This window comes from Colletotrichum lupini, chromosome 5 (assembly GCF_023278565.1).
Source record: "Colletotrichum lupini chromosome 5, complete sequence".
NCBI lineage: Eukaryota > Fungi > Ascomycota > Sordariomycetes > Glomerellales > Glomerellaceae > Colletotrichum > Colletotrichum lupini.
In genome coordinates, this window is record NC_064678.1 from 2,024,750 (window position 1) to 2,039,187 (window position 14,438).

Consider the following 14,438-nt stretch of genomic DNA (forward strand, 5'->3'; position numbering starts at 1 on the left):
CCGTCGTAGGGCTGTCTGTGGCCGTCGTAGCGCTTACTCGAGAAAGGCCTGCAGGGCATGCCACGATGTGTCTGCGTTTATACAGTATTCGGGTATTGTCCGTAGGATAGGATGGGCAAGGCAGGTTCGTTCAACCGACGCTGACTGCGGGAGGTGACTTGCATACGGGCGCGGCAGCCTGCCTTGCCTTGGCTTAGTAAGGTAAGGTAAGGTTGTGTGCAGCATTCGTCACCCCGTGGGAGCAGGCTGCGATCCTCCTGTCCTGCCCGCCGGGCAATGTAGACACCTAGGAAGATACATACTTACAACTTCCAATCATGTGTCACCCTGTGTATTCCGTGCTTCTGTCTCCTCCGTCGGACCAGCTCCTGTCAGTGACGCATCCGATGACTCCCCTCAAGAAAAATAGATCATGAAGGCAGCATCAGACGAAGATCCTGCTGCCCTTCGTACCACTACTCACGGATAGATGAAATCAAAACCCATAGTGTACTTCTTTTTTTATTTTTTATTCTTTAAAAAAAGTCCTGGTTACCTAAGACAAGGTCAGCTCAGGGCAATACGGTAGTTTGACGTATGACAGGTATGGTACCTCGTAGAAAACAAAGAGTAATTGGAATTTCCAAAAATCCATGTTTGGAAACAAATTCCAATAAGCATTTTCAGCCCTACAAGTCAAACTCGATTCGTTCATCGCTCTGCCGCATTTCCCTAGTAGCTCTTCTGCTACCCATAACCTACCTCACCAACCTACCTACTCAAATTCCAAAATGCTGACTTGAATCCACCGCGCCATCACCTCCAAAATTCCAATCCCGCAAAAACCTGAAGCTGACGTCCCATCCGCGTCCCGAACCTGCGTCATCGACAACCTCCGCGATATGCATGCGCGCATGCATACCATGGAAAGTTCGAAAATGGTTGCCGCGTATGACGGACAGCCACAACCTTTCCTCCAGCCTCGGGGGACCGCGTACTCCGTGTCCGTAGCGGTACGCTCGATAAAACAGAGAACCATCACGTATTGCCCCCCCTCACCTCTACCCAGACAAGCCCATCAGAAGGTACTCCATAAGCGGGGTGGGATAGGAAATGGCACGATAGCTACCTAGCTCGCATCATCGGCGTAAATCACATGCGCGGTGCCTGCCCTCCCACCCCATCCAACCCCCTCCCCCTCTCCTGGGTAGGTTCTCCTCCTCTTCGCGCTTGCTGCTCCGCTCTCCGCATCAGACCCGTTGTAGAACGCAGTGCATCACCCGTCGCGCGATAGTGCCCATGTACCGGGTACATCACCTGTCACATTGACGCCAAATTTCAGCGAGCGACGGGACCGTTCTTCGTCGACATGGCTCGTCCCGAGATGATTAGTGTGGGGTTCGTCTGTATTTTTTTTTCGCTCCCGCGCGCTAGCCTCGAACATGAGGTGGTGCACTAGGTACCTTAGACCGTCGTCAGACATCGGCTGAACGGGCCTGGCCTGGACGATACGAACCAAACAAAACTGAATTGCTCGTTGGTGTCAGGTTTGTCACGGGCAATGGGATGCACCATTAGCAGATAGGCAAAAACCACCCCCGTACGTGTTTTCAACTAGAAATAGAACAGCATGCCCCCAAAACAAAATAATCCGGTATTGGTAACCCCTTGAATCTCAATCAGCTCGAAAGATGCCCGCTCGGTTAACCTTACATTCCATCAAAACTGGGTCTTCAAAGGGTATCAGTATGCCGCCCAGACAAAGCAGATCCATCGCTCCAATCCAAAATACAGTCTATCATCCTTTATGCCAGGTCTGTTTCCAAGGCAATAACATGTGGGATCTGGAACCCAAAACAGCAGCATCCCAACTGAAGAAAGCAAACAAACGCGCTCGCTAGGCAAGATCAATAAACTTCAGTCGACCGGCTCGCTTCCTCGGGGTATATGCGACGATTGCCACTCGACCAGTCTTCCGTCGCCGCTCTCGATGGTGCAGAAATGCGCACCTCGCGCTCCGGAGGAAGAGACGTGTGTTCCGGCGAAGCCTCGCGCCCCGGAGACACCATCCCACTCCCTGTAAGCGGGCCAAAAAATTCCTTCGGCGATTTGACAGCACCGTCTCTCCACCAGTGGTACAAGACGTCTTGCTGCCACTTGTGTACGTTGCCAATCCTGAGCCGAAGAGTGTGTATGAACGTTGAATAAAGAAGTTCAACAGCAACTGGCGAAGTACGCAGCTGTTGCAGAAGCCACCGCGTGATAAAATCCGACTTGTCCTCTTCCTTGAATTCGCTAATCAGCCTAGAAATGCCCAGCTCCTTCTGAGCCGCTCGAAGCTGCGGCAGTGTAGCCGGGTCCGCTGCGTGGATCTTCGCAGCGCGCCTCACCTCCTCAATGGCAGTCACCGGCTCCGGCCGAAGTACATGGTCTGGACGAGATAAGAGTTCGGAAAACCGGCCATGGGCCAGGGATCCAGATCTTGGGGGAGTGTTGTCGAGCGCCATGTCTTCGCCAATAGTTGGGTCGAGAGCGTGTGCGATTTCAAAGGACGGGTGCTTCTTCATCGCACCATTCTCTTCGCAAGTCCGCTTCAGCCTGGAAACCTCGTCTGTCAGGCGATCCATGTCCTCCCGCTTCTCGCGCTCCTCTTCCGGGTATTCGTCCATGAATTCGACTTCTTCCGCGCTAGGCTTCATCCCGGTCGATTTCTTAACATCCATGCTGTACGTGTATTGCCGGTGATACAGCAGGAGATCGTCGTACTCTTCTTTGGCGTTGTTCAAGTCCCCGATGGCAGATACAAGGTCTTGCCAAAGCGGATGGGCATCGTCGGAAGGCCCGTGGCGGGAAATACCGGTGAGTTCATATGGTATATCAGGTTGTTCTTCAGATTCGTCATCCTCGGAATCCTCTTCTCGCATCCTTGGTCGGGGTTGTCTCTTGCTACCAGCGGCCAAAAGGCTGAAGAAGCGTGTCTCGGTATTATTGAGGCCTTCCTCTTCTTCATCTAGCGAGACCTCAAGTTCCTCGTAGTCAACTTCGAAGGTGTGGTATTCCGTTCGAAGTGCCTGCATCTCGGCAAATCGTGTCTCCAACGTTTGGTCAGATGTTGCAGATAGACCACGCCGACTCTTGACAAGAATTGGGCGCAACATGTTCATGAAGTTGTTGTCGGCTTCATCCTTTCTGCGACGCAGGTCCCGAAGAACCTTACGCCGGCCAGCCATGTCCTGCTTTAGAAAGTTCACCCGCTGACGGCGATGTTTCATCTGTACCCATAGCTCCTGTACACCGTCGTCCAGGGATGCCATGGACGCCACCGAAGATGCATCAGAATCGACCAGGCTGGGTACGGAGCTCCGTGAGTTCTCAAGCCGAGAGACTTTGTCCGTAATAGAGTCTGTGATATGTTTCCTCTCTCGCTCAAATACCTGACGATCTTGCACAGTGGGCATAAGCGGTGGAAAGACCACGCGATTTTTTTGTTCAAAGTAATCTGCCTCTACTGAGCTTGTGTCGTCGTCTGAGCTAGTGTATTCGTGATGCCATGAGCCTGATGATAGAGACATGGACGGCGAAAGGCTGCGTTGCATCGAAACCTTTGTCAGCCCTCGACCCCTGAAGGCAGCATCGAGGTTTGACGGCGGCGGCGGCGGCGGAGGTGGTGGTGGGTGAAGGAGCATGATGGGAACGGGTGGCCGCGGTCCTCGGGACTGCGGAGGCGGAGGCGGAGGGTGAGGTCGTTTGTGTCCGTGACTGGCCCGATGGGATAGAGGACGCGGTGTATTCGGGCCTGAGGATTGAGAACCATGGTGTTGTGACGCATCGGGCTTTTGCCATGTAGATGGGGCTGCCATCAAGGGGCCAAGAGAATTTGGTCGTGTCAACGTCGGAGGAGGAGGTGGTGGTGGTGGTGGATATGATCGTGAGAGTGGTGATGGCATGAGCTGAACGCTTTCGGAATAGCTAGCATCAATAGTCGTTGCTTCGGATGGAATGGCATGCTCGTGGCATTCGGCATCCCCTGACAAACTCGTGGCGGAGGTCCGCCGTCTGGGGCATTCGGTCGTAGCCATGAAGAGAGGCTATGGTGCGTACTGGTCGTGGAATAGTTCCATCGCTTGGTAGGGTTTGATTATGCGACAAAGGGAGAGTTCGTCGTCGACGGTCGCTGGAATGAATTTCGAACGAAGGATGTGACGGCTCGACTTGAGAATGTTGTGGGCGTAGTCGACGCGGCTCGTTCCAGTCACCACCTTCTTCAGGCAAGGTAGTGCTAATTACGGATGCATGCCAGCAGAAGCAGGCCAGCAGCAGTAATGCAACAAACGTGGGAACAAAACGATGGGTGCTGACCGAGACGAGCAACACCGTTGGAGGAGCCCCCTTGAGCCTTTCTCGGTAAGCGGATCCACTTGCCTCCCGTGTGCTAGCCCCTTTTTGCATCTGCTTCCTGTGCCTTTCGTGCCTTCCCAGCCGTTCAGCGGAGACCAACCAGGTACCTATCTGTGCTCTAGGAGGGTACGAGAGTACGTACTGCGGAGCTAGCTGCTGCCGTCCCGACGCTAGTCCCGATATGTGTCAGCACCACAGCTAATGAGCCCGAGCTTCCGTGGGGGGGCTCTTCTCGGCGGTCCACCCAGGCAGTGACAAGGACCACCGCGTACCACTGGCACCACTGGCAGGTGGACACGGGCAGCGCGGGGTCAAGTCGAGCAGTCGTCGCTACTGGTGGGAAGTCATCCCACACCAAAACACAACGGGACGAAGAAGCGCAGCCTGGTTCCATTTGTCTCTTTTCCAATCACTTCGTACCGGTACAGAATTTCAATCAACACGCGAGCCAACCGCCGCCGGCCAGCAACCTCTTCGGGCCTTCATACAGCCAGGGGTGGCGTCTCTTGGGTTGCACACCATACAATGAACAGAACGGAGACCAGGGTGTGCAAGCGGGTGCCAGCTGTGAGACCACCTCGCGGGACTGGAAGAGGAGAAGGCGAGCCTTTGGGGCCGCCGTTGTTTCTTGTCCACTTTGCTCCACGTACCTACGGTGGGAAATCCTCGATGGATAATGAAGTGCATTCATTCGGCTTATCGACCCCGGGTCCATAGACCATACTGTGGCAGTCACTTGGGAGGGTAAACTCGGGAAGAAAAGGCAACCGTGCCGTGTCACACCCTCTTCTCGTCGTTCTCCGTCTTCCGTTTCCTGTCTCACGCTCTCCCGTTGACCGATCTTCTTCCTCACACTCTTTCTCTCAGCCTGGCACCGACCTTCCACCTCAGTACATCCCTTTAGGATTCGAAGCTCCTGCAAGACGATGCAGGCTCTGTGAAGGCTCATACCCCCCTTCCTGCAAGAGTACTGTCGCTTTTGCGCCAGTCATATCTCGCAAGATACGTCACGCGTTGCCGCGCAGCTACTTCAACCAATTAAGCGGGCACTCCTTTTATCCTGTCGTGGCCCCGAGGCCTCGAGGCCCGGCTTGCCTGTCGAGGTCCGCTTGTCTGTTGTCTCTTTCTTCTTGAGCCTCAAGCTTACACTATCACCAAGACTCGGTCTCCGTCCCCGAACCCGGTCTTGCGCGGAGGCCCACCCATGATCGGCGCCGAAGTTCGAACCTCTCCAAGTGTCGACACAAAATGCAATCATGCACAAGTCGAGCAGGTCAAGCAAACACAAGTCGAAGAGCGGAGGCGGCAGAGGTGGGAGTACATGGAGTGCGTGGAGTGATTGGCAGTGGAATCCAGACTACCAGAAGAACTACAGGTACCGTATGAACAGCAATGGTGAGTCATGAATCGACGTGCTATTGCGAATGCAGCTGACGTCTAAAGGCGAATACGACTATGAGTGGCAGGATATTGCGATGCCGGCGCCGGCGCCGCAAGACGATTTCACTCCCCGAGCAGTAGACGAACTCACGGAAACCATGGACAACCTCGATCTGCCGCCTACCACCGAACACAGTTATGGCTATGAGGGACAGGATATCGAGCATAATGGTGAGTTGTGTGACAGCATCGCATAGCTGGGACTAACCCTGCTGCAGATCCATCCTACATGTATGAACCTTCGGCGACATCCCAAGGCAGCTCAGGTAGATCTAGGAAGGGAAAAGAGACAGCCTACGCCCCAGATCCACCCGCTGAACGAAGTCCTTCACCTGAAGACCCTCCCCCGCCGCCATTAGATCCTTTCTGGGGCGCAAAGGGTGGCACCACTGGGCTACAGGATGAAGAATGTAAGCGAGGTTGATCTTGTGAAAAACTGTGCAGCTAACAAATCCAAAGTAGCTCCTCCGCAAGCTGGGGCAGAAAGCCTATATCACGAGTCTGAGGGATATGGGACAGCTCATGATCCAATTACGGCTACATACAGTCAAGGTGAGGCACTCGACTTAGGGATCTGAACCATGCTGATGTCGGCAGACTCTGGATACGCAACGGCGGACCTAGATGACTATGATGATCTGGTTGTGCAAGAGGCTGTGTCGGACCGCAACGAGATGTATGGGACTTCCGGTCACGGCGGGTCATCGACGGATCCCGCATATGGTACAGGTAAGGAACAGGCATAGTCCTCAGTGCCATCCCCATGGCTGATTACCCAGACAGCTTATCCAGCGTACGAGGAGGACGACGGTACGGCAACACCAAAGGGCCGCCAAAGCCCTACACCATCCTTCGACATAAGCGGCACTCATGGGTCTGCTGAAGATCTTGACCCTCGTGAGTGGACACATGCATCTATACCTCGATTCACTGACTCTGACAATTTGGAGGTTACGTCGTTGAACCGTCACACAAATTCCGGCCCGGATCGGTAGGTTACTTTACACAGTTATGATTTCACTTGACTAAGTGTGATAGGTCTTCAAGGTTCTATGGTCGGAGCCATCCGGCTCTCACGCCGCAGGGAATTCGACGATATCCGAAAAGCAGCAGATTCAAGACCAGTTTGGAGGGTCTGTATTCATCGGTTTCAGGCGCTTCATTGTCATTGCGAATGACGAAGGGCACTGCACCTGCGTGTAAGTCGGCCTAATTTATCATCTGGAAGTTTTCGCTGACAGATCAGGCCAATCCTCACGTATCAAGGCAAAGCTTGCAACAAGAGGGGCGTAAAGGCCCACAAGCACGGCATGATCTACAGCCACAAGCCTCATCGACCGCTTCGCGATGAGCCAAAGCTTGGGTTCCCACCAGTCCGGGCCAAGATCACGATAGAGGGAGAAAAGCTCGCCAAAGAATCGCGCGTGAATTACTCCAAACTTGTCACGGTTGAACACAATGTCAAGGTCTTCTTCATCGGCTACATCAGCCCGGACGACTTTGAAGACGTCGAATATGCCGTCGATGACTGCTGGGAGAAGAAGACCCGAGCGAAGAAGAAGTCAAGAAAATAAGCAGACGCCTTTATCTGCAAACATGTTTGCGTCTCTGTCACAACTTGTGATGGCAGCACATTTTAACAAATTATACGTTTTGGGAGGAGCTAGGCCTACCTGGGCTCCTCTATCACGATGAGACGACAGTCTATTTTGCCGACAACCCGGCTCATTTACTACGCTATTATTGCGGAAGCTATGATATGATGATTCACATGTTGTCAAACATTTACTTGGATTTATCTGGCATAAGATTGTTATTCACAGGGAGTTGGCAGCATTAGCAGCATTGATGCAAGCTCAAACAACAGTGGAGAGCATGGGAACAGGCCATGGTCAGATTGCATTACTAGAGTCTCTTTTTTCTCTCATCTCGCGTGGATATCTCGTCAACACGATCACGACTCTCATCTATGTGCTATTTATTCCTCAACATTGATTTACCAACCCTACTTGCTCAGCCTATGCTTGTGAAGTACCCTGCATATGAATTGTGATGGGGCTGCGCCGCAAACCCAGGACGCTGGGTCCTAGAACAATGCAGCCGTACCTTACATGGAATTTACAATTCCTGTCTGGTGTTTTTGCACTTTTGCCCCTAGGATTCCAAGAACCCCAAGGACCCCAAGGCAGCGAAAATGCAAAATGCTGTGCATCAGTAATCGGCCCCGACCCCACGCTTTTTCCCGGTGTGGGCCCGGTGTCTGGGAAACTGGAGCTAGCGGGACAGCCGAGGCTCGGTATCTTCTCCCCCGCAAACGTCACCGCCCGGGGTAAGGTCGGTTCTAAACTCTGGGGAAGACACGAATTGATTGATTAGCTGTACGGATTTCCAATCCCGGGCCCCCTTTTTACCTTCTTCATCCCCCATACTCTTCATTTTATTCCGATCTTCCGACCTTCTGTCCTTCTAAACTTGCTCTTCTTCATTAGAAACCTTTGAAACAATCAATTGCACAGGAACCCCGGAGAAATCATCAGCAATGGCCGAAGCACAGCTCCACGACTTTCCCTCCCTCTTCTCCCTCAAGGGCAAGGTCGCCGTCGTCACCGGCGGCTCTCGCGGTCTTGGTCTGCACGCCGCCTCAGCGTACGTTCAATCTCTCCTTCTCTTTTCTTGCGTGTGCTCTTTAATCCGTACAAGACCATGGTGAAAGGAAACCTTTGACTGACGATGGGAAAAAAACAACAGCTTCCTCCAAGCCGGTGCCTCCAAAGTCTTCATCTCCTCCCGCAAGGGCAAAGCCTGCGAAGAGGCATGCAAGGCCCTCAACGCCCTGCCCAACCTCCAGCCCGGCGCCGTCGCGATCCCGATCCCCGCGGACGCAGCGTCCATCAAGGGCGTGGAGCACCTCGTCGCCGAGGTCAAGAAGCACGCCGACCGCGTCGATATCCTGTTCGCCAACGCGGGCGCCACCTGGGGCGAGGCGTTCGACACCCACCCGGACGAGGCGTTTGCCAAGGTGATGGATTTGAACGTCAAGGGCGTGTTTAACACCATTCGGCTGTTCACGCCGCTGCTCGAGAAGAGCGTGGCCGCGAACAAGAGCGCTGGCGGCGAGCCGGCAAAGGTCATCATCACGGCGTCTGTTGCGGGCTTGGGGGTCGGTACGCTGGGCAAGCAGGGCACGTATGGGTACAGCGCCAGCAAGGCCGCCGTGTTGCACCTCGGTCGCAACTTGGCGCTGGAGCTTGCTCCCAGAGGGATTACCGTGAATTCCATTGCCCCCGGCTTCTTCCCGAGTAAGATGTCCAACGGGTTGCTGGAGATTGGCGGCGGCGCGGATAAGATTGGCAAGGGGAACCCGATGGGTCGGCTGGGACGGCCGGAGGATATCGCGGGCGCGGTGGTGTACCTTGCCAGTCGGGCGGGTTCGCATGTTAACGGGGAGGTCATTGCTATTGATGGCGGGTCGTTGTGGCAGAGGGGGGAGTTGAACGTTCCTCCTAGTAAGTTGTAAGGAACCTTTTGAGTAGACTGTGTAGATGGTGTGTTGCTGTTTTTGAACAAGAATATGTAATTGCCTCCCATCAGGGTTCACTTTGCCTTTGCCTCGAGTCTATCATGCTACCGTGATGCAGTTGACTTGCACTGCTGACCCCTTACATCCCGTCAATATGTACAGATTGGTAACAGAGCCAAGAAATCAGAAGATCGAGAGAGTTCAAGACAGCAAAAAAAAAAAAGTCTACAACGGCTTCCGCGCCACCCAAAAACTCGCCCGGTACGTGGTATGCAACATACTCTCCCCATCATGGATATACGGCGCCGCGATCCCCGTCTCCCTCCTCTCCACCACGAAACCCACCTTCTCGACCAACGCCATGACCTCGTCATCGCTCAGCTCGAAGCTCCCCGGATCCGCAATACCCGACGAGTTACTCGCATCGTGGTCGCCGTCGCCGTCGGTATCGCGCCCGTGGTTTCCGGGGGCATTATTCTCAAAGTGCCACAGCAGGGGCCCGAAATTGATGAGGAGACCGCCGGGGCGGAGGGCGTGGTGGATCGTCTCGAGGTAGCGGACGAGGTTGGGCGCCGTGTCGAGGAAGAAGACGGTCGCGACGGCGTCGTAGGCCGAGGCGTGCTCGGCGTCGGAGTAGAGGCAGAGGAAGTCTGCGGCGCACATTGACATGCTGCCAATCCCTGCGCCTCCCGATTCGGAAGACTGCTGCTGCTGCTGCTGCTGCACCCGCCCGAGTTCCGTCGCCGGGTGGATGTCGGGTACGGCACAGCTCCGGAGGTGGTTCGCGCGCGTGCGGTGGTTGGAGAAGGAGTGGACCCAGGGGTAGATTTTATGTTGGCCTGCTTGTTTTGTGCAGTTTAGGATGTAGGAGGAGGCGAGGAGCTGGTGGTAGGAGATCTCATTGCCCTCTGCGTCGTGGCCGTTGAGACAGAGATCGAAGACGAGGCGGCCCAGTCCCGCGCCGGGGACGAGGACTTTCAGGGGTTCCGCGGCAGCGACGCTGGCGTCTGTCGTCGTGGCAGAAGACGACTGTCGGGCCTTGCGCTCGCGATCGAGGGCTTCAAGGACAGGACCGTAGCATGTGCTGCGCTCCTCGGCGCCCTCTGCGGACCAGTCGCGGTAGAATTGGCGGAGGGTGCTGCGCGCCTTGTCGGTGTCGCCGTGCTTTGCGACGCCGACCCAGTTGTCCGGCAGTTTGTGTTCCTCTGCCGAGTTCTCGTCTACGAGGTGGAAGGAGCGCAGGCCGTTGTGGGCGATGGCGCGGGCGAGCTCGGCGTTGGACTCGATGGCGTCGTCGGTGCGCTCGAGGGTGTCGAGGAAGTTGAAGGGCGGAGCCGCGAGCATCTGCCAGTGCGCCTGGGGCAGGGCGTAGAAGGATTGGCGGCGGAGGTGGGTTACGTTGAAGTGTGCCACTTTTGCGTATTGGCTGTAGGATGGTTAGTGAGTTGAAAGGATTGAGGTCGTGATGGTGGTGAGGAAGATGAGAATAAGAGTGAGGGTGAGTTCCGTTCGTTTGGCACGTAAGGGTGAAGAATCTCTTCCGCCTCGCGGAACTCACCCGTGATATAGCAGTGGTCCCCTCATCCAATTGCAGAACGGGAAGATAAAATAGAGCATAAACCACTCACAGAAATGAGTCGAGGGCACAGAAAATGACCCTCGTCTCCTCCGGATCGTCAACCGTGTTCTCCATGCCGCTCCATTGCTCGTCGTCCGCCATGGCTGGCTAGTCTGGCTTTCCTTCCCCCTATTTCCTTCCCTCTCAGATTTCTGCGCGTAATCCTTGCGCCGAGAGAAACGGCGTGAGAATTCTCCAACTTGAACACACCAAGATTCGAACGCCGGTGAGATTTCTGAGTTTTCCCGCGTTTGGTATGCTCGATAGTGACGATGGTGTTGCGCAAAGTGCCTCTGATGAGGGGCACCGATTCCGAATCACCCCTGCTCGAAATCGCCAGAACACTCTCAACAAACTTGAATAGTGATCGAAAGTTGCTTGGCGAATGATATGCTTTCCGCGTTGGTACGAGTGAAGCAATTGGTCCACTCCGGACTACCGAAATCGTTCGAGAGGCAAACAGGAGCGCGAGCGAAAAGGGAGGTTGAAGAAAAAAAAGCAACCCGTCAATACCCCGCGGCGTCGTTCCTCCCAACCACCCCGCCGAAAAAAAGGGTCCCCGCCCCTCCCCCTCCACGCCCCGACAGCGGCCGGCGGCTGCCGCGATCGCTCGGGCCTGCAAGGATCCAATGGGTTACCGGCACCAACTCATCGTTCAGGTTGTGCAGCAACCCCCGCCTAGAACACCGTGGGGCTGGAAACTTTATCGCTGCAGGTTCCGCTTACCAATTAGTAATGAACTCGGTCGGACACCGCAACATCATGGACTTGAAAACAGTTCCATTCATACTTTAGTGGGAGCCGAGCTGACAGATACACACCTCCAGATAAGACCATGGGTTGTAAGAACATGGCTATCTTTTCCTCTTTCTACAAGTAAATAATATTAGAACGGGGCGGTCAACGCACTGGATTTCATTAGGCTTAAGGCAGGTAAGTTGCCCCCCCTCCCTCAGTATCCGTACATAGCAGTAGTGACCGACTGCGTGGGAATCATTCAATGACACGGATAACGGTATTTAAAAACCACATGTGGATTCAGAACACAGCAAAGCTTGAAACGTGCCAAAATCCATCACCGCGATAGACGAAAAGATCAGGTTCCTGGAATACAAAGCTTCGTGGTATATAACCAGACATTTCAAGCTAGAATGAGCATACCCAAGAATTCCATATCCGTCTCCAAACCTTGAGTTAACAACGATGACGAATGGCGGTATCAACTGCGAACGTCCTCGCTCACATCATAAACCCCACTTGGCTTCACTTCAACATCGAACCTCAATATTACAACTCACCTCGACATCACACTTCAACACTACAATCCCCTCATCATTATCACCCATAATCACAGCTGCGTAACACAATTACTGAATCCTCATTTCATTGCTTCAGCCCAATCATCAATCTACATGATCGCGTTGCTCGCGTTGCTACTCTACACATCCATCCCGCAGGGCACAAAGTCCCCGATACCAGAAATTACCACAAAGCAATCCCCAAACGCCCGCATTTCTCAAAATATGCTCGCCAATCGCAACTCAAACTCATTTCGTGTCTTTGTTTGTTTTTCTCCATGATCCATCTCCCAACTTCCTTCGTCCATCGTCCATGCAGTCTCAGATGAGAATTCAAGACTCATCATGCCTCATTTCGCGAAACTTGCTCTTCATCTTTCATATCCTATCAACCGTGACTTGTAAATATCACCAGGATCATGGCCATGACATGACCATCATAACTCAGTGATCACGGTGACGACGCTCCTTTCTCCTCTTGCGCCTCTCATCCGCATAATCACTGCTCACGGCGCTCTGGCTGCTCAAACCAGGAATGACGTGGTGATACGACTTGTTCCCCACGTCGCTCTCCAGCGCGCTCGTGATATCGCTCTCGGCCCAGCTGCCCGGCATACTCGGCTCGGGCTCCTCCCTCGGCGGCGGGAGCGCGTAGCCGCGCGTGTTCTGGTCCTCGGCGACCGTGCTCGCCCGCTGGAAGCTGAAGTCGCGCCTCGAGCTACCCGCAGCCCGGCCCCGCTCCTGCAGCTTCTTGGCCTCGGCGCGGATGCGCTGGCGCTCGCGCTCCTCGTTGCGGTCCGCCGTGCTGTACACCTTGCGAATACCACCGTGACCGCTCTTCTTGTGGGGCGTCGACGTCGGCGTGGTCTGCTGGCCTGACAACAAGCTGGTTGAGACGTTGGATTCGGTAGGGTTCGTTGAGCCATCCCACTCGGACGCCTCGGACTCCTTGTTCAGACCGCCGACGCGGGCGGGCTTTTCATGGCGGTAGGAGCGGAGGTGCTTCTTGGCCTCGCGTTCGGCCTCCTCGTCAATGAGCACGCCGGCCTCGTCGTAGTTCTGGGACGAGGCCTTCTCTTTGTGGCGCGCGGCCTCCTTCTCCCTGCGTCTCTTCTCCTTCTTGCGCTCGCGCTTCTCACGGGCGCCGATGTCGCTAGGCCCCGCCGTGATGCCTGACAGGGTAGTTCCCGAGATGCTCGTCTGGTTGTCGTCGTAGTCCTTGTAGACGCTGCCGCCTCCGAGCTTGGTCGACTTGGTGGCGCCGGACAGGAGAGTGCCGTTGGGACCCCTGCGGCGGAGCACCGTCGTCTTGTAGTCATCCCAGTCGTTGTCCTTGAAGTAGAAGCCTCCGTTGCGGGCCCAGAAGAAGAACCAGATGCCGGTGATGACAAAAGCGGCGCCGATGAGGCCGAACAGCACAAAGATGGCCGTGTTGTTGATGTTGCCCGGGTCGGTGACGCCGACGTGGGGGTCCTCCTTGTATCCCGTGCTATCGCGGGCGAGGAGGAGGGAGCGAGCGGCGAGAGGCCCGACGGAGCCCGCGTCGATTGATCGGGCTGTGATGTCTGCTGGGTCGGGGAGGCTCGAGAGTCGTCTGCCCACGATGAAGGAGCGGGCTTGGTGCGCCAGGCCGTTGACGACGGCCGGAGCCATGATTGGCAAGGTGGGCTTCAGTTGAAGCCGAGGTACGTGGTAAAAAAGCTTTTTCGGTATGAAATCTGGGTAGTGGTTGACGATTGCTGGCAGAACCAGCGATGATGGAGGTGAGACTGGAATGTGTGGTTGTGGATGCTGTAAAGGGAATGCTTCTTCTGCAGTCCACTCTAGTCAGAGAATGGGTAATACGCACTCTATTCTGCCGGTGGAATGTCGAAAAGGTGAAGAATGCGGACAAGGTAAGAGGTGAAAGTTGCCTGGCCAGCCGCGTGGTGGCGGAAGGCTTGTTCCTATAGAAACCAGAAATTGCCGTGGCTGGGGGATGTGCGCGAACAAGTGAGGTGGTTGGTGGGGGAATCTGCCTGGGGGTCGCTTCCCTGCTCTCTCTCGGGACTTTTTTTTTTGCGCCTGCCCAGGACTCCAAGGTGAAATGGCCTTGTAAAATGGAGAAAAAACACTAACTACGGACAAATAGCTTGGCCCTTCGATTCGTGTGCAACCCGATGCGACCTCCACAGGCCGTATTCTG

General features: G+C 54.9%; 5 protein-coding genes across 5 annotated transcripts; 2 read left to right on the forward strand and 3 right to left on the reverse strand.

Moving 5' to 3' along the window:
- Positions 1-1,886: 1,886 nt before the first annotated feature.
- Positions 1,887-3,665, reverse strand: CLUP02_09984 (uncharacterized protein; the record flags this gene model as incomplete). Its single annotated transcript, XM_049288960.1, has 1 exon — positions 1,887-3,665. One exon carries the CDS (start codon positions 3,663-3,665, stop codon positions 1,887-1,889), a length of 1,779 nt encoding a protein of 592 aa, XP_049146104.1.
- A 1,968-nt stretch (positions 3,666-5,633) lies between these two features.
- CLUP02_09985 (uncharacterized protein) lies at positions 5,634-7,391 on the forward strand (the record flags this gene model as incomplete). The annotated part of the gene is made up of 9 exons (XM_049288961.1): positions 5,634-5,772; positions 5,821-5,988; positions 6,036-6,227; positions 6,277-6,369; positions 6,415-6,546; positions 6,601-6,714; positions 6,768-6,808; positions 6,856-7,016; positions 7,064-7,391. The coding sequence occupies 9 exons, from the start codon at positions 5,634-5,636 to the stop codon at positions 7,389-7,391; spliced, it is 1,368 nt and encodes a 455-aa protein (XP_049146105.1).
- A 965-nt stretch (positions 7,392-8,356) lies between these two features.
- On the forward strand, positions 8,357-9,507 carry CLUP02_09986 (short chain dehydrogenase; the record flags this gene model as incomplete). Its single annotated transcript, XM_049288962.1, has 3 exons — positions 8,357-8,463; positions 8,566-9,323; positions 9,500-9,507. 3 exons carry the CDS (start codon positions 8,357-8,359, stop codon positions 9,505-9,507), a joined length of 873 nt encoding a protein of 290 aa, XP_049146106.1.
- A 55-nt stretch (positions 9,508-9,562) lies between these two features.
- CLUP02_09987 (uncharacterized protein) lies at positions 9,563-11,057 on the reverse strand (the record flags this gene model as incomplete). Its single annotated transcript, XM_049288963.1, has 2 exons — positions 9,563-10,763; positions 10,966-11,057. 2 exons carry the CDS (start codon positions 11,055-11,057, stop codon positions 9,563-9,565), a joined length of 1,293 nt encoding a protein of 430 aa, XP_049146107.1.
- A 1,640-nt stretch (positions 11,058-12,697) lies between these two features.
- CLUP02_09988 (uncharacterized protein) lies at positions 12,698-13,906 on the reverse strand (the record flags this gene model as incomplete). The annotated part of the gene is made up of 1 exon (XM_049288964.1): positions 12,698-13,906. The coding sequence occupies one exon, from the start codon at positions 13,904-13,906 to the stop codon at positions 12,698-12,700; it is 1,209 nt and encodes a 402-aa protein (XP_049146108.1).
- Positions 13,907-14,438: the final 532 nt, after the last annotated feature.